Source organism: Ursus americanus, chromosome 28, assembly GCF_024610735.1.
Source record: "Ursus americanus isolate L20-20 chromosome 28, mUrsAme1.1.p, whole genome shotgun sequence".
Classification (NCBI taxonomy): Eukaryota; Metazoa; Chordata; class Mammalia; order Carnivora; family Ursidae; genus Ursus; species Ursus americanus.
In genome coordinates this window covers 12,465,694-12,489,314 of record NC_142154.1, presented here as the reverse complement: position 1 = coordinate 12,489,314, position 23,621 = coordinate 12,465,694, and the positions used below count along the sequence as shown (strand labels likewise).

The following is a 23,621-nucleotide window of genomic DNA, read 5'->3' as shown; positions in this document are numbered from 1 at the left end:
GGCATGAACTGACTAAAGTTCGCACCGCTAGGAAGTTAGCTTTTCTCCCGGTCCCGGCATTGAAAAAATTCTCTACACAATTGAGCCCAGCTAAATTTATGTCCCAAAGGATGGTAAATGGCAGGAGTAGATGCCAGCAGTGGAATTTTCATGCATCAAGTATTAAAATGCAAAACTGCTGTCCACTGTGGAGATTCACCTTGGCGGGAAATGATGACTCACGCAGTCCCCATGTCAATATGACAAACCTATTAAAGTGTGATGAATTCCTCAGGTGAACACTTCTCATTAGCTTGACCTGTTGTCTATTTGTTGAAAAGCATATGTACATTTCCACACGTAGGCACCTAATATCTCTTTAGCAGACTGAGTTCCACGCAGCTCACCGATATTAATAGAATACAGATTTAGAGACAAAAGAAATACGGCAAGTTGGTTGTTGGTTTTAGGTTCTAGCAGAGTCCAGCGTGCTTTGGCAACTCACAGCTTAATTGGTATTTCTATTATTATACAATTTCTAGCTTTACAGTTTCCAGTTCTGACATAATCATTTCCTAGTGTGAGTCACAAGTAATGTGACTGTGTGATTAAAATTTAAGGATACTATTAAGATCATCAACTACTTCAATCCAATCTTGGGCCAAATCCAGAGAGAAAATTCCCCAAACCAATCAATTTAAAGGACTGCCATTTCTTCTTCTCTCTCTCTCTCTTTTTTTTTTTAGTGTTAAGCCTCTATTTTTGACAGCTTGTTCAAAAAGACTTATGTAATTATGATTGCCAACTTGTGATTTTCTGAAATGATAGGAGACAAGTATAGCACGGATAATTGAAACTGAGAATTGGGGAAATATAAGCCCAAACTGTATCTAATGATGAGTTTCAACATCCGCTTTTGCTGAGCATTGAGGCAGTATTGTTACACAACAAAATGGACTGATCTAATGCTGAGATCTTCAAAAATGGAAACATTTTATGCACAAGACTAGAATTTAGGGTTCCATCCCTAACTATCTCATCCTATTACTTTAGCGGAGAAACTGAGTTAGGGTGTACTACAACTTTGTACTCAGCTGGTTCAAGAATTAGTATTAGTGATGACATCAAGAATTAGAGTTTTGGAGTCTGGCTTTTATTTGGCTAACAGAGATGAGTCTCCTCTCCTGGCCCTACTATATAAAAGCATTTCCTTCTGAGTTAAATTTACACCAGGATTATCCTCCTTCCATGCTTCACCTCTGGAGCTGACCATGAGTTGGCTGTGAGGCTTCTTAATGGAATTTTAATGATGGGGAATACCTCGGAGAGAAATAAAGGCTCGTGCCTCTCTACGCAGCTCGTTCAAGTACTACCACTACTAATGTTTTACATTAAAGTGTATAAAAGGGCAGATTCAGGTGGAGAACATAGATTTTCTGATTCTCAGCTTGATGCGTTTTATATCATCCCATACTGTCTTGAAGCCTTTATTAAGACATTAAGAGCATAGGATGTTTTTTTCACCTACTTTTAGTTTTCAGTGATGTTCTGAATAAAGTAACGACGTGTATATGTATATATGCGACATGCTCCTGTGAATGGATGGGCATAACCCGCAGAAGTATAAGAAATTCTGCTTTGAAAATAAATATGGACGACAGAATCTCCTAAGAAAACAGGAGAGAAATGTGCTCCTGCCCAAACTGGTCAATTTAGATTAGGAAGCCTTAGCGGATGGGGTAGACAGAATAATGACCCATGATGGATATGCACATCCTAATCCCCAGGACCTGTGAATGTGTTAGGCTACACGGCAGAGGGGAATCAAGGTTGCTGATTAGCTATCCTGAATATAGGGTGATTATCCTGGATTACTCAGGTGGGGCCAATATAATCATTATATATATAGTATTTTATAGTGCTTACACATGGAAAGGGAATTGGAAAAGACAACCAGAGGAAAAGCAGAATGACAAGGACACTGCTCAGCATTGCTGGTTTTGAAGATGGGGGTGGGGTGGGGGGAACGGCAAGGAGCAGGGGTGTGGGAGTAGCCTCTAAAACCTGGAAAATCAACTCTCACCTAAAGCTTCCAGAAGGAATGTAGTCCTGTTGACACCTTGACTTTAGCCAAGTGAGATCTTTTGGGACTTTTGATTTCTAGAACTATAAGGCAAATTTGTCTTGTGTCAAGCCACGAAATTTCCGGCAATCTGTGATAGCAGCCATAGAAACCAACACAAAGGAGTCCCTTTAATGCATCTAATCATTTTTGACCTGCAAAGGGGACACGGCCTCAAAATTAAACCTCACTGAACATTTCTGTTTATAATCTGACTTGTGCTCTTTAATGATTCTGGGAGACTTTATTCTTCCAGACATTTTCATTGTACTTCTCTTTATTATACTTTTAAGCAACAGTGAAGGAAGGGAAAAAAATAGCCTGGTGTGTAGTGTTTAGCCAATTTCCATCAAATGTTTATCCCTCCAAGTAGATGTTGTTTTCCCAACTCAGCTAATGTGATATGAAACTGCAGTAATTTGTATTTTCTGTTGCATATGAAATTTGGATATCTACAGCGTCAGAATCCACAATATGAAAGCCGTTGTTTATAATTTCTCATGTATTTTCATTGTCTTTCCTCACATTATAACAACTGGCTATTATAAAGAAGATGAAAATGAATCTTTGTTTTCTAGGATTCTTATTTTCTTCATTATAGCAAGTATTCAAACTTCCTGTTACATAGTTTAATGCATACTGAGTAAGTTACCAGATCTTTACATCTTAAAAATTTTTTGAGGATTTTATTTATTTATTTGAGAGAGAGAGAGAGCAGGGGGAGGGTCAGAGGGAGAGAGAGAATTCAAGCAGACTCCCCACTGAGCGCAGAGCCTGATGTGGGGTTCAATCCCAGGACCCTGAGATCGTGACTTGAGCAGAAACCAAGAATCAGAAGCTTAACTGACTGAGCCACCCAGGTGCCCATATATCTTTACATTTTATTTGAAACCATGAATACTGAGCAATTAAAGTATTTTGAACACCCCTGATAATTGTGGTTTTATTTATAAATTATGTTTATACAAAATGATTAAAATAGTATATACTTTATGAAACATGCCAGACAAGGACTTTTGTTTTATTAGATAAAAATAAAAAATAAACAGGGGCACCTGGCTGGCTCAGTTAGAGGAGCATGTGACTCTTGATCTTGGGGTTGTGAGTTCAAGCTCCATGTTGGTGACAGAGATTACTTAAAAATAAAATCTAAATAAACAAATAAATAAATAAATGAAAGTAGGCCATAGAATAGAAGAAGTGAAACAGTATTAAAACCTTGGAGTTTGGCATGCGTGGGTGGCTCAGTCAGTTAAGTCCCTGCTTCCGCTCAGGTTACGATCCCAGGCTCCTGGGATCCAGTCCCACATTGGGCTCCTTGCTCAACGGGGAGCCTGCTGCTCCCTCTGCCTGCCGCTCTCCCTGCTTGTGCTCTCTCTCTCTCTGACAAATAAATAAACAAAATCTTAACAAAACAAAACAAAAAAACCCTTGGAGTTCACAGAAATAGGCTTGATTCCCATTCCACATACTACCATTATCTGGCTTTTTTTTTTTTTTTAAGATTTTATTTATTTATTTGTCAGAGAGAGGGAGAGAGATTGAGAGAGAGAGATAGAGAGAGCACAAGCAGGGGGAGGGGCAGAGGGAGAGGGAGAAGCAGGCTCCCTGCTGAGCAGAGAACCCGATGTGGGACTCGATCCCAGGACCCTGGGATCATGACCTCAGCAGGAGGCAGACGCTTAACTGACTGAGCCTCCCAGGCATCTCCATTAACTGGCTTTGATAGAGATTCTATAAGGGCTTGGTTTCCCCTCTGCAAGATGAGAATGATAATAATTATAGTATGAGAAATTCAGGGAGGATGATGAAGACTATGTATATTATATACATATATAATCTTTCCAAATCATTTCACGAAGACAAGCAGGGAAATTATGATATCATAACCAAAACGTATATATTACATAAGCCACCCAAACTAGATGACATGACATCTCCAAGAGCCCCAAAATGTAAATGGGTGAGGACAAACTTGATAGTCTCAAGACCTACATGGTATCCACAGAGGAGGCATGGGACATCTATGGAACTGAGATAAAAACAAAAACAAATTTCCAGAAAGTAGTCAGAGAAGTATGGCAGGCAATGTGCGGACAGCAGATGAGACTAGGAAGGACTTCCACACATTCCGGTTTTTAGGTGAGTGCGTGGTAGGGTCTGACAGAACTGGGGCCATCTGGGCACTATGAATGCTCACATATCAAAACCCACAGAGCAAAGCTTCCTTTTAGGACAAAGTCCCCTGATAAGTTAAAAACTGTTATGAGTGGAAATGAAATTGAGCGCAACATGAACAATGCGGCGAAGGAGGCAGACATTTTAGATACCAGCGATAAAAAAAAGAGGAGAGAGAACTCAAAGGGCAAAGCCATGTTTTTTTATCGCTTTGCAAGAACAGTAGCTGTGAAGCTATCCTGACCCACATCTCCATCCTAAAACCAGACAAAAGTAATAAATTGCACTGTGTTAAAATGTAGAGCTTCTTTTCATTGAAAGACATCATTGGCAAGTAATAAGAAGTGAAAAGGCAAGTCATAAAATGGGAAGAGTGCTTGTCATCCATGTCTCTGCTAACTGGTTCATAGGCAGATTACATGGAAGGAGGTTTTATAAAGAGTGAAAGAAAAAGAAGATAATGCTCTTTGGGGAAAAAAATGGCAATAGGGTTGAATAAACACTTCATACAGGAGTCCCTCCATCCCCGCTGGGAATACGTTCCAAGATCCCTAGTGGATGTCCAGAACCTTGGATAGTACCAAATCTATGTGTACCATGTTTTATCCTATACATACATACCTATGATCATTTATAAATTAGGCACGGTGAGAGATTCATAACACTTAATGATACAATAGACGATTGTAACAATATACTGCAATAAAAGTCATGCGAATGTGGTCTGTCTTTCTCAAAATTTCTTCTTGTGCTGTACTCACCCTTCTTGTGAAGATGTGAGATGATAAAATGAAGTGACATAGCTTTAGGCTGCTATTGACTTTCTGACCATTCACCAGAAAGAGGATCGTCTGCTTTTGGATCACGGCTGACCATGGGTAACTGAAACCACGGAAAGCAAAACCACCAAAAAATTTGTAAAAAGGAAAATATACATAAAAGCTAAAACTTTTTTTTTTTTTTTTTGCAAAATACACCACAATCAGAGCTTAAAGACATCAAACTTGGAGAGATATTTGCAATTTCTATCCCAGGTGGTTAGGGGAGACTACCATATCTAAATGGTGAAGGGAAGATATGACAATGTGCCCAATGTGTTTAGCCATCAGAAAAATGCAGATTAAAACTGTAAGGAGATACTACTGCACACACATCCAAAGAGCTACAATGAAATGGGATGGAGGCATGGAGTGTTGGGGAAGATGTGGAGCCATCAGAACTCTCCTACAATGCTGGTTGAAATGCAGATTGGTACAACCACTTCAGGAAAGTGTTTGGGTGTATCTCCTAAAGCTTGATGTTCTTACCCTATGACTCAGTAAGTCTACCGAGGATATACTCAGCAGGACTTGAACATGGACTGAAATGCCATTTTGAATAGGCACACTCTATACTTGGGATAACTGAACAATACTGGATAACAAAGATCAAAATTGAGACATTTTTCTAGTAAAACTACTGAACTTCCAAGGAAAAATAGTAAGTCACTTATAAGCGGTAGAAAATCCGACTGACATTAGACTTTTTTTTTTTTTTAAGATTTTATTTATTTATTCGACAGAGAGAGACAACCAGCGAGAGAGGGAACACAAGCAGGGGAAGTGGGAGAGGAAGAAGCAGGCTCATAGCAGAAGAGCCTGATGTGGGACTCGATCCGGTCCGGTAACGCCGGGATCATGCCCTGAGCCAAAGGCAGACGATTAATCGCTGTGCCACCCAGGCGCCCCAACATTAGACTTTTTGACAGCAACCTCTATGTCAGAAGAAAATCAAACAGATTTAAATGTATAAACAAAAACTGCTCAAATACTTAAAAATAAAATGGCAAACAAAATGATCACATGAAAAAAAAAAACAAAAAAAACAAAAAACAAGGGTAGGTTCTTCTGTCACCTGTGAATGAGGAAAACTTCCTTAATGATCAGTCAAAATCCAGGAACAATATGGAAAAACACAGAAGAAATGATTTTATAGAACAACCAAAAAATAATATAAAAACTAAAACTATTTTTTTTTTTACAAAAGACACCATAATTAGAGTTTAAAAAATGATAATCTTGGAAAAAATATTTGTAACATATCACAGATGGTTAATATTCCTATATAATTATTTTCTAAAAAATAAAAAAATACTAAAATTCCTATACAAAAAAATGGGCTAGATAAATAATCAGATAATTCACAGAACAAGAAATGCAAAAAAAATATATATATATGGATGTTCAACATAGGAAAAGCATTTCTCATTATAACAGAAACTCAAATTAAAACTATACTCAAATACTATTTCTCACTTATCAGATTGTAAAAATCCAGAAGTTTGTCAACCGACCACATTGGTAAGACTGGGGGAACAGGCATTCTCAAACACCACTGGAGACAATACAAAATTATTAAGAGCTCTGTAAAGAAGAATTTAGCTATACCTATCAAAATTACATGTACATTTACCTTTTGACTAAGAAATCCGACTTCTAGGAATCTATCCAAAAGAATCATTGGTAAAACTATAAAGACATGTAGGTACAAAACAATTCATTGCAGGGTCATTTGTAAAGCAGTAGATGGAAAGAACCAAATATCTATTGCTTGTTCCATCCAGGCTGCAAAACAGAATGGGATCATCTTTGTATGCTGTTGCAGAGTGCTCTCCAGAATGTGTTTTCCAGTGAAAAATGTAAGTTGCATGGAAACATTTTAGAAGGGTACCAATTCTCTATGAAGGAGGGGAAGAATTATGTGTGTCTGTATGTGCGTATGCTAAAAAATTGAAAAAACAAGATGGGAGGAAAAGCCACAGAATTGATCTGAATGGTTACTTCTGGGAAGAAGGATAGACTGATCTGGAGAAAGCAGCAATAGAAATCAGGCTTATTTGATGATACTTTGTGCTGTAGATTTGACTTTGGAGGAGAGTGACTATTTACCTATTATCCAAAAAATTAAATATTAAAAAGCAATCCCTAAAGATGAAAATAAGTAAATAAAACAAATGAACCTACATATGTCTGCGGTTGTTAGCATCGTGCCAGAGAGAAACTATTCTAAGTAACTCAAAGACAAAAATTTGAAGAACTACATAAATCGATTAAAATATTTAGTGATAATGTTATGAATGGGAGTGCTGGCATTACTGTTCTCAGACTGCTGTGACTGTGTTCTGGGATAAAGAACATGCTTTATTATGTAATATCTTAATTGTATCATTAGGGGGGTTATTGAAACCCGGGATTCACCATCTAGGGGAAATAAGACACACAAGTAATATTAAAGACTTAATTAATTGATATTATTAATTAATATTAATATTGATATTAATAAAGTAAAAATTCTGTAATCAGAAGTGTCAGCATGAATTCATGATGTATGTCATTAAAAAATATTTCCTAGTTCTGTGCACTGAAAATGGCTAGAGACAACTGGAAACTCAGCAGTACTGAGCACCCCAGCACCCAGTGTGATGGTTAATTTTAAGCATCAACTTGACTGGGCCACACAGTGCCCAGATATTTGATCAAACATTTTTATGCACGTTTCTGTGAGGATGTTTTGGGATGAGATTGACACTTACATTGGTAGACTGTCTAAAGCAGATTGCCCTCCCTAGTGCGTATTGGCCTCACTAATCTGTTGAAAGCCTGACTAGAACAGAAATTCTCACTTCCTGTAAGTAAGAGAGGTTTCTCTCTGCCTCACTGTCTTCAAACTGGAGACACTGGCTTTTTTCCTGCCTTCAGTCTGAAAACGGACACATTGGCCAGTGTTTTCGAGGTTTCCAGGCTGGAACTACATCATTGCCTCTCCTAGGTCTCCAGCTTGCTGAGTCACTAAGCCAATTTCCTATAATCAATCTCTTTATAAGTACACACACACACACACACACACACATCCTACGGTTCTTTTCCTCTGGAGAATCCTAACTAATGCACCCAGATTGTGGTGTGGGAATATCATTTCCCATCGAAAGGAACCAGGACTCTTGAGAGAAATGACTGATTTCTGGTCCACAGTAAGATAGGTATAGTATGAGTTTGGAACATCTCATTATGTCAAATATCAAGGAAACAATCAAAAACTACTAAGATCATGTCAAAAGAAATCAGAAGCTGACTCAAAGGGACCTTCATTGGTCAAAAATGGGACAATCTGTATATAGGGATAATAATTGGAAACATAGTAAAAAGCTTAAACCTGTTGGTTTATAGACAAAAGATGTAATTAATCATTCAATGCTGGTGAATACATCTTTTTTTGATGGTAAATAAAGGGAAAGATCCTCAGTTTCCTATAAGAGTTTTACTATTTGTACTTGTCTTTCTCTGACTGGTTTATCTGCTTAGCAACCTACCTTCTGACTCCATCCAAGTCATTGCAAATGGCAAGAGTTCATTCCTTTCAATGGCTGAGTAATATCCCATTGTTTTTATATACCACTTCCTAAGAAACAAAACAAATGAGCAAAAGGGGAAAAAAGAGAGAGAGAGAAAGACCAAGATACAGACCCTTAATTATAGGGAACAAACTGACGGTTTCCAAAGGGGAGGTGGTTGAGGGGGTCGGGGAAATAAGGGAGGGGTGTAAGGAGGGCACTTGTCGTGATGAGCACCGGGTGATGTATGGAAGTGTTGAATCACTATATTGTACACCTGACACTAATATAATGTATGCTAACTAACGGGAATTTAAATAAAAACTTTAAAAAATTTTTACTATTGGTTAAACGAGTGGTAGAATGAGGCATTCACTTTTTTGCAGTATAAACTAATAAATACAGAAGAAAAACAAGATTTAAACTATTCCTATACTGTAGCTCTAATGAATTAATGGATCTAAAGTGTAACAACTGCCCAAATTATACGCCTCTTGGTGGCAGAGTATACCAGCATTACAGAGAAGTATTTCCAAAAGTATCAAAGCTGTATCTGAGGACACTTCTTTCCAACTACAATTTGCAGAGAACAGGAAAAACAGATGAAAATATTAAACCACACCATGGGGGTGCAATTATCAAAATTCAGATGGTCAGAAGCTCTACAGGAGAAAACACCAGTTCCTTCAACGAATAAATTGCAAGAAAAAAAAAAGAGTAGAAGCATAATGACTTAAAAGAGATTTCAGAGACATATCCAACAGTCACAATTCGTAGATCCATTAAGAATTTGATGTAAATTTTAAGATCATTTATTACAAAACAATTAATACTAATCCTGAGCTCCTGGATGCTTATCCCACATATCCAAGAAATAATGTATCTTATTTTCAGCTGTAAGGCTCTGCTAAACTAGGACAGTTAATGAACATAATAATGTTGTAGTTGCAAGTTACTTCAATTCTTTTGGGAAAAGGTTAGTTATAAATGATTGAATAGATACTCAAAAGAGAATCACCAGGGTAAGCATACGCTCAGTTTAGTAAATATTTAATAAATAGGGCCAACAGTTTTCCAACATGGTTGAACCAATGAAAACTTCCACTGGCAGGGGGTGAGAGAAGCTGTGGAGAAATGGGAACAGAAGCAAGACCTTTGGGGGCCCAGATCCAGAGACGCCCTCCTTTCAGGACTGATGGTTAGGAACCTACCTAAAGTTTCTGCCGCTGGTGCTGGTGAGTTACCACAGAGTGGGGAGGACTGGAGAACACAGGACAGCTCGCAGGGGAGGGGTCCCCCTTGGCCTGGGGTTCTGGCAGCATAATGCACAGTATATACAAGTGGTTCTCAGCTTAGGGAGATATTTTGCTCCTCACACTGCCCCCCGCCCCCGTCTCCCGAGCATTTGCTAATATCTGGACACATTTTCATTGTCATATCTTCCCAGATCTGGGGGAGGAGGAGGGGTACTACTGGCATCTACTTGGTAGAGGTTAGGGATGTTGTGAAACATCCCTGCAGAGGTAAGTATCCCACCACTCCATCATGAAGAATTATCTGGCTCCAAAGGTTAATAGTGCCGAGTTTGAGAAATTTTATACGTACCCTTGAGGGGCAGTAATCCAAAGGGGCACATAGAGGCTTCTAGGGTGCTAGTCTTGTTAAGTTTCTTGATCTGGGTGTTAGTTTCATGAGAATATTCAATTTGAAAAATCATGAAGCTGTATACCTACTACTACTCTGTGTGTATCCTAATTCAATGAAAGTGAACGTATGTACTGAGCATATATATTTTTATTCAAAACCCTCATAATTTGGTTGCTTTTATTTCTATTTGTAGTGAAGGAAATTGGGGCTCCAGGACAATAAATGGGATGTCCAAAGACAAACAGTAAGTTGGTACCACAGTACCAAATCTTGGATTCGAACCCCTATCTTTCTGGCTCCGGGACATTGAGCTCACCCAACTCCAAACTAGCCACAATCAAATATTAACAAAAGGCAGGTGGAAAAAAAAAAACAACAACAACAACAACAAAACACCTAGTGTTTATTTCAGTATAGTCCAAATTTGGGATCAAGCAGTCCTCTGAGTTTTCTCCCCTCTTAAATTGCCTGTTCTAGGACATGTAAAATTTTTGTTGCCTCTGAATTAGAGAATGGACGACCATAAAAAAGAGAAAGTGGGTGAAACAGATCAAATAAGGTAGCAATTTTATAGATTATCAGAACATTGGGAGAGAAGTTTGAAACTACTAGAGTTTAACACTTAATGGGAAGTTTTAGGACCACACGTGAATTGAATTCACGCACACTCCCACAGGACTATGAATAATCGAAATCCAGGCTAAAAACTAAGGGTCAGGAGAAAAGGAGGCATTAATTATTAAATGAATGTGACACTATTCATTAGGAAATCTTTCACGGGAACAGCCAATATGAATACTCCAAAGAAATGGACAGTCTGACCAAGTAACCATTTATAAGAAGCAAGGGGGAAAAAATGTCAGGAAACCTCATCATTCAAAAGTCAATAGTTCTAAAACTGCTCAGACCTGAGAGAATTCACCACTCCTCAAGCCCCCCTCCCCCCAACCAGGACACTTTTGAAGTGGTTCATGTAAAATCAAGAATCAGAGCACAGATCAAAACCTTAAGCCCAGACACACCATGTTAATTATGCAAAATATCTTTGTAATTGACTAAAACTATGATTTTAGAGTGCCTTGACTGTAAGTGACAGTGCATAGATAGTCATTACTGGGATGGTTATAACTGGGTCCAGAGTCTTACAAGCAAATACACTGCTATAAATTATGAAGCTGAAACCTGATTAGAGTGGGGGTGCTTATCTAGAAATAATCCTGCGATCTGTTTGCTATTTAAAATAAGTAGAAGAGGGGCGCCTGGGTGGCTCAGTAGGTTAAGCAGCTGCCTTTGGCTCAGGTCATGATCCCAGGGTCCTGGGATCGAGCCCCATATCAGGCTCTCTGCTCAGCGGGGTGCCTGCTTCTCCCTTTCCCCCTGCCTGCCGCTCTGCCTGCTTCTGCTCTCTCTCTGTCTGCCAAATAAATAAATAAAATCTTCAAAAAGAAATAAGTAGGAGAAGATACAGCAGGATCTCACAAAGCTCCAATTTTAAGTTTAATTTGCTGTAAAAAAGGCACACTGGCAAGTTGACAGTTATATTTTTCAAGGAGGTCAGAGTGATAAATGCTACTGGATCTAGTTAAAGAGAGGTGTCTGGTCAGTGGGTGGAAGGAATCAAGGTCATGTGCTGTTTTAACATCTTTATTAATGGTTTGGAAGAGAGAAAAAATACACAAACATTTTAGGTGATTTACAAATGGAATATACTGTATTATGAAAAGAAGAAAGGCTATTCTTACATGATAAGAGGCTTCTCTGATCAGAGTCACGTTCTGGGTTGCCCTTCCAAGTCCCCCGGGGCACAAGTTGCTGAGATTGAGGGTGACAAAAAACATAGTCTAGGGCAAAACTTTCAGAGTTGGAGATAACACATGCCCGTGTCTCTCCCCGTGTGAGCTCAGTTCTGCCCAGGATCACAGCTCTCTGTACAACTTGCCACTGCTGTCCAACCCTTTCAAAAAGTCAGAGAGACTCTGTCTCTCACTTGTTCAGCAAACCCCATTCTCTCCCTGGGCCCAGCCCCACGTGCAGTAGACATACAATGCAGGTGATCCATGCCTCAATTAGGAAAAAAAAAATCTGCTGTCTCCTTTCATTGTAAAAGGAACATTCTACTTGTCCCTGTTAACTTTTTTTTGCTGGATCACTTCTCCAGCTTGTGCAGAACTTTTGAGGTAAAAACAAAACAGAACAGAACAAGACAAAAAAAAAAACAAAAAAAACATGGCCTTTACCACTATGCACATCACAATTTATCTGGTAGATGCAGTTACGAAATCGGTTATGCCAGCTATTCATTATGCAGTTGAACAAATGATTCCACGTGTCTTTGCCTTTCCAACCAGTTGCTTTGATCTGATAATGAAAATACATGGAGAAGAGAAGCTTGTATGTATTATTGTAATGAATTAAAGGAATGGAAAGCAAATTGAAATCTCAGGATTTCTCAGCTGTAAAGACTAGCCTAATAAAACGTTTCCCAGAAAAAAGCTGGATTGAATAATGAATGAATTGAATGCTGGCGCTGAGCAGCCTACCGACATTGGGCTTCTAGAAAAACACATCTTCCACCGAAGGTGTCAAATGGAGCAAGAGGCAAAGAGATCATTCAGAAAAATCTGAATGTTTTGCCTGAAAACACAGGTTCTTGGGTTCTTAATTGGAATCTAAAAATCAATTTTTAGAGATATGTGAAATTTTAATAAATTTAGGAATATCTGTGTATGTGTGTAGAGTTGAACCTTGACCCTTTGGACAGTGGAAAAACCGGGTATAACTTTTGACTCCCCCCCAAAACTTAACTACTTGCACTGTCAGGTTCAATGAACATTAAGTATAACCTGGAAAAAGAGAAAACTTTTTTCAAAATATTTTATTTATTTATTTATTTATTTATTTGAGAGAGAGCGTGAGCATGCGTTGGGGGAGAAAGAGAGGGAGAGAAAGATGGAGGAGGAAAGAATCCCAAGCAGACTCTTCACTGAGCACAGAACCCAACACGGGGCTCCATCTCACAACCCTGAGATCACGACCCTGAGATCATGACCTGAGCCAAAACCAAGAGTTGGACGTGTAATTGGCTGAGCCACCCATCTGCCCCAAAAGAAAGAACTTTCTGGAACACTTCAGATCCTGAGGTATCAAGGTCCAATTTGCTCATGTAAAGCACTTCTGTAGATGATCAGTTAGAGGAAGTCACTTTTTGTACTCCTAGTAATGAAGATCTTTTCAAAATGACGACTGATTTGCGAGACACCACTGAATATTCAAACGCAATGAGATTATTGAGGAACTGTCCATTTGGGGCTTGTTTAAAATGACTCCCAACTCTTACACAATTTAAAATGTTTATTTGGATTAGTGCTCTTCTTTCATGTTTAAAATACTAACAGTAATCAGCCTCAGTTTCTTTTATTGTAAATTAGGAATACAATGGCCATGCTTCATAATTTTTCTTCTTTCCTCTTAGTAAACATGCAGAAAATTATACAAGTCATAAGTTTACAGCTCAGCGAATTTCACAAAGTCAACAAGTTGATGTAACTAGAATCCAGACCAAAATGACAAAAACCTTGACATCATCCCAGAAATTCCACTTCACGGCTTTTAGCCGCTACACCCCCAGACTTCTGACTTTTAACACCATAGGTAGTGCTGTTCTGTGTTTGAACTTCAGGTAAATGAAATCTCGCATTGCATGTATTTGTGCTGTCTTGTTTCTTTTGTGAAATATCCATGTTGTTGCATGCAACCTTAGTTCTTCCTTTCATTTCTGTATGGTTTTCCATTGTAGAGTCCCAAGTAACTGATCATCTCAGATACAGAAGAATATATACTGCTGCTGTTTTTGCAATTATACCAGTAGTGCTGCTCTAACTATTCTTGGGCTTGTCTCGTATTGAATGCATGCACAACTCTGTCGGGGTATATACCTAAGAGTGAAACTGGGGGAAGGGTCATAGGGTATGCACACGGTTAGCTTTACCATAAAACTTGACCAAAGTTTTCCAAAGCCTTTGTACCAATGTATGTTCTCACCCACTAACAGTATATAGGAATTTGTTTTTCCACATCCTTACAGACACTTAATATTGCCTTTTTCATTTTAGCCATTTTGGCTATGTACAGGTGTACCATTTGTGGTTTTGATTTGCCTTTGCCTGATGACTAGGGATGCTGAGCACCTTTCTATATGTTTGCTCGCCATTGGGATAGGCTCTTCTGTGAAGTGCCTGTTCAAGTCTTTTGCCCCCTTTTCTACTGGGTTTTCTGCCTTTTCTTTGTAGAAAGACTTTATTCTGGATAGAATTGTCAGATTATATATCAAGATTACATATTTTCTTTCACTTTGTGGCTTATCCGTTTACTCTCTTAATCATACTTTTTGAGGAAAAAATTAAGTTCAATGACCTGCAGCTTATCAGTATTTTCTCATTATGATTAGCATCCTGTTATCAGCTGAAGACATCTTTGCTTATTGCTTAGATGTGAAGACATTTTCCTATGTCTTTTTCTGAAATCTTTTACTTTGCTTTCTACTTTTGGATCTGCAATTCATACAGAATTGATTTTTTTAAGTATAAGGAAGGAGTCAATATTTATTTTATTCATGTGGCTATTTCAGTGACCCAGGGTCATTTTTCAAAAAGTTTTTTCCCTACACTGTATGTTGTCCCCACACTGAAAATATGTCACCTTTGACATAAATTAGGTCACAGGTGACCAAATATGCATGGGTGTCTTTCCAGTCTTTTCTGTTTCTTTAATGTCTACACTCATGCCCGTAGCACATTGTCTAGTTACAATAACTTTATAATACATCTTGTTATCTGCCAGTGTTAATCACCTGCAAGATTGCTTGGACTATTCTTGGATTCTTGCATTTCCATGTACATTTTAGAATCAGCTGATTAATTTTTGTAAAAAAAAACCTTGTAATTTTTATTGGGCTTATATTTAATCTCTTGACATCTTAATATATTGAAACTTCTAATCCATGAAACCCTACGTTTATTTATCTTCTTTCTCTCCATCATGTTTTCAGTGTAGAAGCTTACATATCTTTCATAATTTTATATCTATATTCATAAGGGATTTTGGTAAGTAATTTTCCATCCTTGTATCACTTTGCTGGGTTTTGGAATGAGGATTATACTGGCTTCATAAAATATGTAGAAAAGTGTTATTATCTTTTTAATTTTTACTAGCTCCTGGGAGAATTTGAATGGAATTGGTTATTCTTTCCATAAATATTTAGAGGAATTTCATAGTTTTGTTGTTGTTAAATGAGCTATTACATCTAAAGCACTTACAAAGTACCTGGCATTTAATAAATGCTGTAAAATGCTAGCTATTCTTCTGTGCTTGACTATCCATTTCCCCATGTAAATCACTACATTAATACACCAGAACAGCAGGGTAGGCAAGCCATTCTTTAGATGTTACCTTTCAACATTCATGCAATGATCAATTGACTACTCATAATATTTTAAGAAGATATTCTATTTTGATTTCCCAGCCACTTAACTCCCATAAAAGTTGGATTACTACTATACAAAAGACAGGTCGGTTTTGACAGAGCACAGTTTTAAATGATGATACAGATCACTCCATCTCGTACTCATGAAGAATTCTTTCTTACTAACAGGTGCACACTGAGTTCATGACACATCTACTTTTTTCTCTTAATAATTCCAGTCACCTTCTTCCATTCTGAGTTCCTGTGCTCTCTCCTCTCCTTCTAGTGGAATTTTTCAAGGGGTACTTGCATGTGGTCTCCATTTTCCTAGGTCCACTCATTTCTCAACCCAAATCTGGTTTCCTTTCCTACCACTCTACAGAAACAATTCATTGCCAAGATCCCCACAAGTTGCCGTGCCATTAAATAAAGGTCACCATGCTGTCCTCAACTGATGTGATCTCAGTGGTATTGAGCACTATAGACCACACCTGCTTTCTTGAAACACACTTTACCAATTGAATTCAATGACAGTACATGCTTACTGCTTTTCTCTTATTTAACATATCTATTTAGCTTTAGCTGACTTGTTTTTATAGAACTTTTTGAGTGTGGAGTCCATTTCTTGAAGCATGTAGCTTCAATCGTTTCTATGAATGTTGGCCCTTATGTATATCTCCTTCAAGTATAGTGCATTTCTTTTCTCAGCTCCATATCCATATATTGTTACCTCTTTGAGATCTCCATTTATTTATTTATTTTTAAAGATTTTATTTATTTGACAGAGAGAGATAGCCAGCGAGAGAGGGAACACAAGCAGGGGGAGTGGGAGAGGAAGAAGCAGGCTCCTAGCGGAGAAGCCTGATGTGGGGCTCAATCCCAGAATGCTGGGATCACGCCCTGAGATGAAGGCAGACGCTTAACGACTGTGCCACCCAGGCCCCTGATATCTCCATTTAGATGCTTGTCAGGTACTTCAAATTCATCATTGCCTAAAACTGGGCTCATGCTGTTCCTCTCATGGCTGCTCCTATAATTCTCTCTTAGCAAACCATACCATCTTCCTGGACCCAAAGATGAGAACACTGAGTGCCATCTTGAATTCTACTCACTCTCTCACCCCATAGTCAAGCAACGGAGAAGTCCCACTCATTTTTCCTCCTAACATCTCACAATTTCACCCGTAGTTTTTTCCATTGACACTATTTGAAGGTCCAGGTGACCATCAATTTATCAAGATTATTCAAATTAGCTCTTCTTTGAACATTCATAGCTGTTGGTCCACCCACTGCAGCCAGAATACTCTTTTTAAAACTTGAATCTGCAGATGTCATGCCACGTTTCAAAAGTATCTGTTTCACGTCTGGCTCTCCCAAGGGAATGCAGTCTGTTTTGTTCGGGTTGATCAGTGTCCCATATATGTTCATTAAATGATAAATTAGAAGAAGAAAAATCAAAGTTTTTGTTTTTGTTTGTTTTACCATGCACAAATACATTTTCTTGTGTATGTAGGTAATGACTTCTCCAATATAAGACATCACTGAAAAGTTTAGAGTTGACATGGCCAAAGTTTACAAATAATATCACACGGTCTAAGCTGTGTGTTAAATACCAGAAATTACTTCCTCTGATAGACCACACTAATCTGCCCATCTCGGCCCTCTGTATACATGAAAGGGCAGAGAAGAAAACTGACTATGACCCAATCAATTAATCATGTATTTCCTGAGTGTCTATTAGGTTCCAGACAGGATGGTCTACCCAGTAGAGGACAGAGGGAGTCAAAGCCTCTGGTAACAACGGGCTATCACAGAATATGGCAAATGCCAGAAAGATATGAAAGATGGGGGGGGGTGCAAGAGAGAAGGGTGGAATCTAATTCAGCCAAGGAAATGAAAGAAATCCTATTTGGGTTAGGAACCTTCTGAAAATTTTAAAAGAGAGTAGAATTTATTTCTACAGACACTTGTGAGAAAGTGTTCCTAGTGAAAAAAATAGTCGGGATGGGGATTAATCTGGTGTAATGTAATCGACACCATTACCAAGTCTCATAAGAGGTTTTGGAGGCCATGGCTTAGGGGGTGGTGATCAGAAATGGACAAGATAGAAATGGAAAAGATAACACGGCGACACTCGATCTACAAGTTTATGGGTTGGGAGTGGGAGGTGGGAGAAAAAAAAAAAAAAACACGAGGACCAAAAAACGGGATGCCCAGTGCTTCCCAGCCTAGAAGATGCGAGTGCCAGTAAGGAAATAAGGAAGCTAGAAGGAGACTGACTATGGGTTTAAGGGTCCTGAAAACATGGAGGGAGAGATAACAGAGTTTCTGACCCACTGAGGTAGAAATCCCTATAAGACATCCCGACAGAGCTGGAAACGGGAGTGTGAGGTTTGAGAACCAGAGGAGCTTGGCTAAACTTCAACATTCCTACTAAATTACCTTTAATTATCATACTGTGAATCCACAATCCATAAATTTTATCTAAATAACATTCTGGAAGCTTTCGTATGAGTTTGATTTCTCGTATTAATCTTCACGTTTCCCTTACAACGAACATTTTTTAACGTTCAAAGTCTACTTAATCAATTAACAATTGTTTTCCATTTACAGTTTATTAAAGGTTGATTCAGTCCTGCTCTTGTAGCCCAGCTGCTGTCTATGTCCTAAACTTAATGCTCAGAATTCCCATTGGGCTGTAGAGGGAATAAGCCCAACTAATGATGCCTTCTTGTTGGACAAATTATTTCATTTTGAAATTGTATAGCAAAGGAACAACAATAAGGTATCGGTTCCACTCTTAAATAAATAAAGGGATATTTTGCTGCTGAAAGTTTTCATTCAAATGACTGATCAGATCTCACATGTCTGTTTGAAAATGTCTGACTTAGGTCGTTACAAAATGACAGACTGTGATAAACTACATGATAGTTGGGAGTGAGACAATGAGGCATTGTTTACACAGAAGATTGAGTAACTGGTTTAACAAAAGAGGTTCTTGGATATCTATTGTATGTACAACTAAGAGATTTACTGGAGCTTTTATAATTTCTGCAAGGCTCTTTTCCAGCCAGCTTCATTAACTTGAAGCAACTCAAATCATGCAGAAATCTGGCTCAGCCAGAAAGAAACCCAGGAAGATATAATATGAAGAAAAACAGACACGGGATGATAAGGTTTAGAATCTTTGGCATTTTTCATAAACATTTTGTTTGAAGATTATTAAATTACAACCCAGAGAGAAAAAAAAATAGTAAAACCACTATTAAATCAGGTCTTTTTACCTCAACTTTTCTTTACAATACATATATATATTTGTATTTTATATATATATATGTATATGTATTTTATATATATATATATATATATATATATATATATATATATATATATAACTGCACAAAGTATGTGTCAACAAAATACAGTCTTTACAACTTAAATATCAGTTGAACAGAAAGATATTTGCGTGTATTTTATATATGCATAAAATCGGGGTTTTTACTTGGGGGGTACTATGAAATGGTGGGGTCTGAAGGAATCAGCTATTCTTCAAGACGACCTTGGGGTGGTGCTTTTCTAGGAACGGGGTTCTGAGATATATATGCATTATGTGTAGCTTATCTTGCTCAGGAAGGAAAGATCGATTTGGACAGCTGAGTTATTTTTACTTTGTGCTCAAAAAGGCGGGCAAATACAGTGATTATGACAATCAGGGAAAGCAGCCACAGTCATTAGTAAATCCCTTGCTCCTCAGCCTTTATCCGTCTTCCTGAATACTCTCAGAATTCATTCCTTCATCCCCCCTCTCTCTGAAGCTCTAATATTGACATTTTATTTTGTAAATAAGCAAAGTCAAGTCAGAAGACATGGCGTTTGGAAGTCCACCAAATACCCTCATGAAACCTTCACTTTTTGGATGAGTGGTCCCTTCTGACCTTCCCGAGCCTTCCACGGCCCACAATGGACCCCGATGCGGGCAGCTGACTGCCATTGTACACACACGCCTTCAGTAATCATGGCGGAAGGACTGCCAACGACTTGGGTGAATCCTGGTAATTACTTAAAAACCTATTTATAAGAGACACTAGTTGGGGAAATGATGGCTACTACCAAAGACATGTGAACTCAGAGAAAGAAACGGACTCACATGCACGATAATCTGAAAGGAGTGTGCGAACGGAAGTGGAAACAACGGAATCTTAGGGAGACTCTGTTGGAGGTAGGAAAACAAGGTCAGAGTCACTCTTGCATCCAGGTGGTCTCCCGGCCGTTCAGACCCCTGGCCGCCTTGCTTTCCCTCCTGTTTGAGAAGGGACCTCACAGTCTTCCACAGTCGCTGGATTGTTTCCTTCTGACAGGCTGAGCCGCTAAGCCACCAGCACACCCATGCGTGTGGATGTGCACACACGTGTGTGCATCGGCGCGCACGGAGAAGCGGGGAGAGTACAGGGAGGGCTCCGCACAGCACGCATTTCAGAATGACACCATGGGTACCACCACGGAAACAGAGATAGCGTTGGTCTAATCAACCCAACAGGGAATCGGGGGCTGGTGTCCAAGGCTGGCGTGTGTCCTAGAGAGCGCTGCGCTTCTTCCGAAGGGGGCTCTGGCTGCTGCAGACTTTCAGCTCTGCATACTGCACCTGTGAAAACAAACAGACCGGCCGCTGGTGGTTAGGTAACCCTAGCTCACCACAGTGTGCGTTAATGGCTCCCCAAGGACAGACCGAGGCAGAGGAAGGAAGGTTCAAAGGTAATGAATCATTTTCTAAACACAGGAACATGGAGGGATTAATTGCAGGAAGGATTTGAGAAGTCATGCATCATTTCTTGAGACCAAAATATTAAAAGCAGATTTTTCTAATGAGATGCATGGGTTTCTACCTGCTCTCGGCCCTGCCAGATAATTTGAGTTCTGTGTGTGCCCGTTTTCAACCACAAGTACGCTTAATAACTGCCTCTTGGGAATGTTTATCTTAGTATATGATACAGCAAAACTTACTAAGAAATATTCATTTAAAATCATCGAAAGTCTTGGGGAAAAAATTCTCTGCAAATTATAGACATTTATGTTGCCAGGGAAAGGAAAAAAAAATGTTGAAATTGATACTGGCCACAGAGTTAAATAGATTTCTCTTAAAAATGAATTGCATTTACAATGTAATGGCTAAAACATCTGTGATGGCTATGAGCACTGGGGGAGTCCCCAGGGGCAGACTGTCTATTGTGTTATTCGAAAGTGCTCTTGGTGATACACGGAGGGTCTTACTAGCATCACTGTATATCTTCCTCGAATGTTCTTTTGTAGTGTCCCTCTGTATTCATGTCAACTCCAACTGGATGGCCGCTCGGAGGGCTGGTGCCTGGCCTATGCAGAGACAGTCCTCGTGGTGGGGTGTGCTGGATGGTGATTTCCTTTCTTCGAGGACACAGGGACGAACTCACATTGCAACTCAGTCTCATTGCTTTGGTGTGTGGGTTTTGATTGGCTGACGGCGGAATGGCTTCATTTAAAGTATTGTATTACAGACCACATGTGCTCACTGGGTTTTAGAATTTGTGCCAAACTCCCCAAGGACACCATGCCCCATCACATATGTTGAGCTACACTTCGTCAAAAGCAGATACATGCAAAAAGCACCCTTTCCTTAGAGTGTTTGGTGAAGGTCCCCTAGGGGAGCAGGGAATGACATACCTGCCAATCTTCAATGCAAAACAAACAGGGGCCAGGTTACTATTTTATAATCATGTAATACAAATGTTAACGAGCAACCTCATATTCATAGAACACATGTAATAGCTAATTATATCATAAAATGGAGGTTAAAGAAAAACGGCACTATGGAGTCCATTTTAATTTCTAGAACGCAGAGTGAAGGGGAAAGAAACTACAGGTCTTCTCAGCCCCGAGTCACTGCTGTCTCCACAAGAGCTGCTGGGAACCATGTCTGTGACAGTGGCCCAAGGATGAAAATCGATACATGATTCAGATTCTCTCAGATGATAAAGGGCTGTGTCTTTGGTCATCGTGTTGATATTTCACACCATGGTCTCCCCATCTACTTCTTCTATGGTCTCCATTCTCCTTTAGAGAAATCATTGCCTGCCCTCCTTCCTCTGGAATTACAGCAGCCTGATCTGCAGGGGCCTGGCTCGGCTACCTTCCAGGACTTTCTGGTATTATTGCCTGGTTTAATCTCTATGCATCCACAGAGACCAGATGCTGCTGGACTGAGTGACCATTACCTGTGAATAATACTTCCGATCGATCTCCAATTATTTCACGCCGTCTCTGCCTCTATGTGTGTGAGAGTGGGTGGGAGCTTTGCCCTCGGCATCCCTAAGTCTTCAGAGGGGAAGGGATAGAAGGGAAGCCTCGGACATAATCAGGGCAAGCAAGAATAAAAAAGAATAATCCTCTTGTCCCCTACCTCCACTAAAATGCCTGCCATCCGGAAGAGGAGGAAAATAAGCAATCCTCCCCTAGCTTGGGATCTCCCAATCTCCCACTCCCTGAGCCCATCTTATCCTCTTCGGGGAGGCAAGCGATCAAAAAATGGACAAACACCATCACACTATACCCACGCAGTATGAGTTCCAGATCATTCTTAAGTAGCCCTTTTTTTGGGGTAATTTTCCATAATCATCTCATGCTCTGGACAAAGGTTTTCCTGTCACCTCCCTGCAAGCCAGGCTGCTTGAAGGATTTTCTGATTCGTTATCTCAATTATACAAACACTGCCCTGTGCTCTTCTGGCTCTGGGGCTGGCCAGACTTCAGTGCTGGGGTCCCCGCTGGTGGTGCTCGTTCATTACGTACCTTTTGAACATCAGATGGTACCCTGGAGAGGAAGTCTAGGAGCTCATTATTGTCGATGGCATAGGGATTTCGAAGCTTCTTCGTAAATTTATTTATGCCTGAAAAATAGAAACACAGGGAGATCTCTTTATCTGTCTCTGTGTGTATATCTATCTATCTATCTATCTATCTATCTATCTATCTATCTATCTATCTATCCATCCATCCATCCATCCATCCATCTATCTTTAAAAACTCTCCTGACTGGGGGAGAGTCACAAGTAAAAATTAGTGTAAAACAATTACTAGACTTCAAGTCACACACTCACACACACACACACACACACACACACACACGTTGCTGTCATGTGGAATCATTCACAAATGCCTTTTCTGGAAGGAAGGAGGGGTGGGGGTGGTTCTGTCAGACAGGAGCTCTGCCTTCTTCGACTGTGAAAATCCCATTACAATCCCAGCAGCAGGGCGGCAGAAACACACACTAAAACTGCGGAGCTCATTGGCTTTTTTGGACTACGCTGATTAACAGCCTCTTCTGCTCGGAAAACAAACGTCCCAGATGGGAAAAGGCCTTCATTAGCCCCAACAAGTCTCTGCTTGGGGGCTCTGGACCAAATGCAGCAGTGGGAGATGAAGTGCGGGAGTCGCTTTTTTGTTGTTAAGAAGAAACTGCAGAAATCGCTCCCCCCCACTCCAGCTCATTTTCACAGGTTTCTCTTCTCTCACTGCAGAACAGAACTTGACATGTCGATTGTACTTTGATGCTGCAGGAAACTGTGAAAAGTTATTATTGGAAATTATCTTACTATGGCTGCTAACTTAATTTATGGACCGCGACGTGGTGTGCGGGTTTGTCTAGTCAATGGAGTCCCTGCTAATTTAGGATGGGGACAGTGGTAATTAGAGGGGGTTCAACCCTTAAGGGGTCCTTGATGGCTACATCTTGGGTGTGCGGGCATGCCTCAGGCGAGCTCCACCCGTGGCTTCTGCTCCAGAGGGATGTAGCTCTCAGCCGCCCTTGTGTCTCCTCCTCTGTTCCTCCAAGCTGCTC

At 39.6% G+C, this 23,621-nt stretch overlaps 1 protein-coding gene across 4 annotated transcripts in view; it reads right to left on the bottom strand.

Annotated features, from left to right (window-relative positions):
• Window positions 1-13,628: 13,628 nt before the first annotated feature.
• Window positions 13,629-23,621, bottom strand: part of MCTP2 (multiple C2 and transmembrane domain containing 2) — a 242,000-nt gene continuing 232,007 nt past the window's right edge. For all 4 annotated transcript variants that reach the window (XM_045812980.2, XM_045812981.2, XM_045812982.2 and 1 more), the window contains 2 exons: window positions 22,574-22,671; window positions 13,629-20,397 (listed from right to left, as the gene is read on the bottom strand). In XM_045812980.2, the coding sequence (XP_045668936.1) occupies window positions 20,329-20,397; window positions 22,574-22,671 (167 nt within the window). In that variant the 3' untranslated portion in view covers window positions 13,629-20,328. The remainder of the gene's footprint in view (window positions 20,398-22,573; window positions 22,672-23,621) is intronic.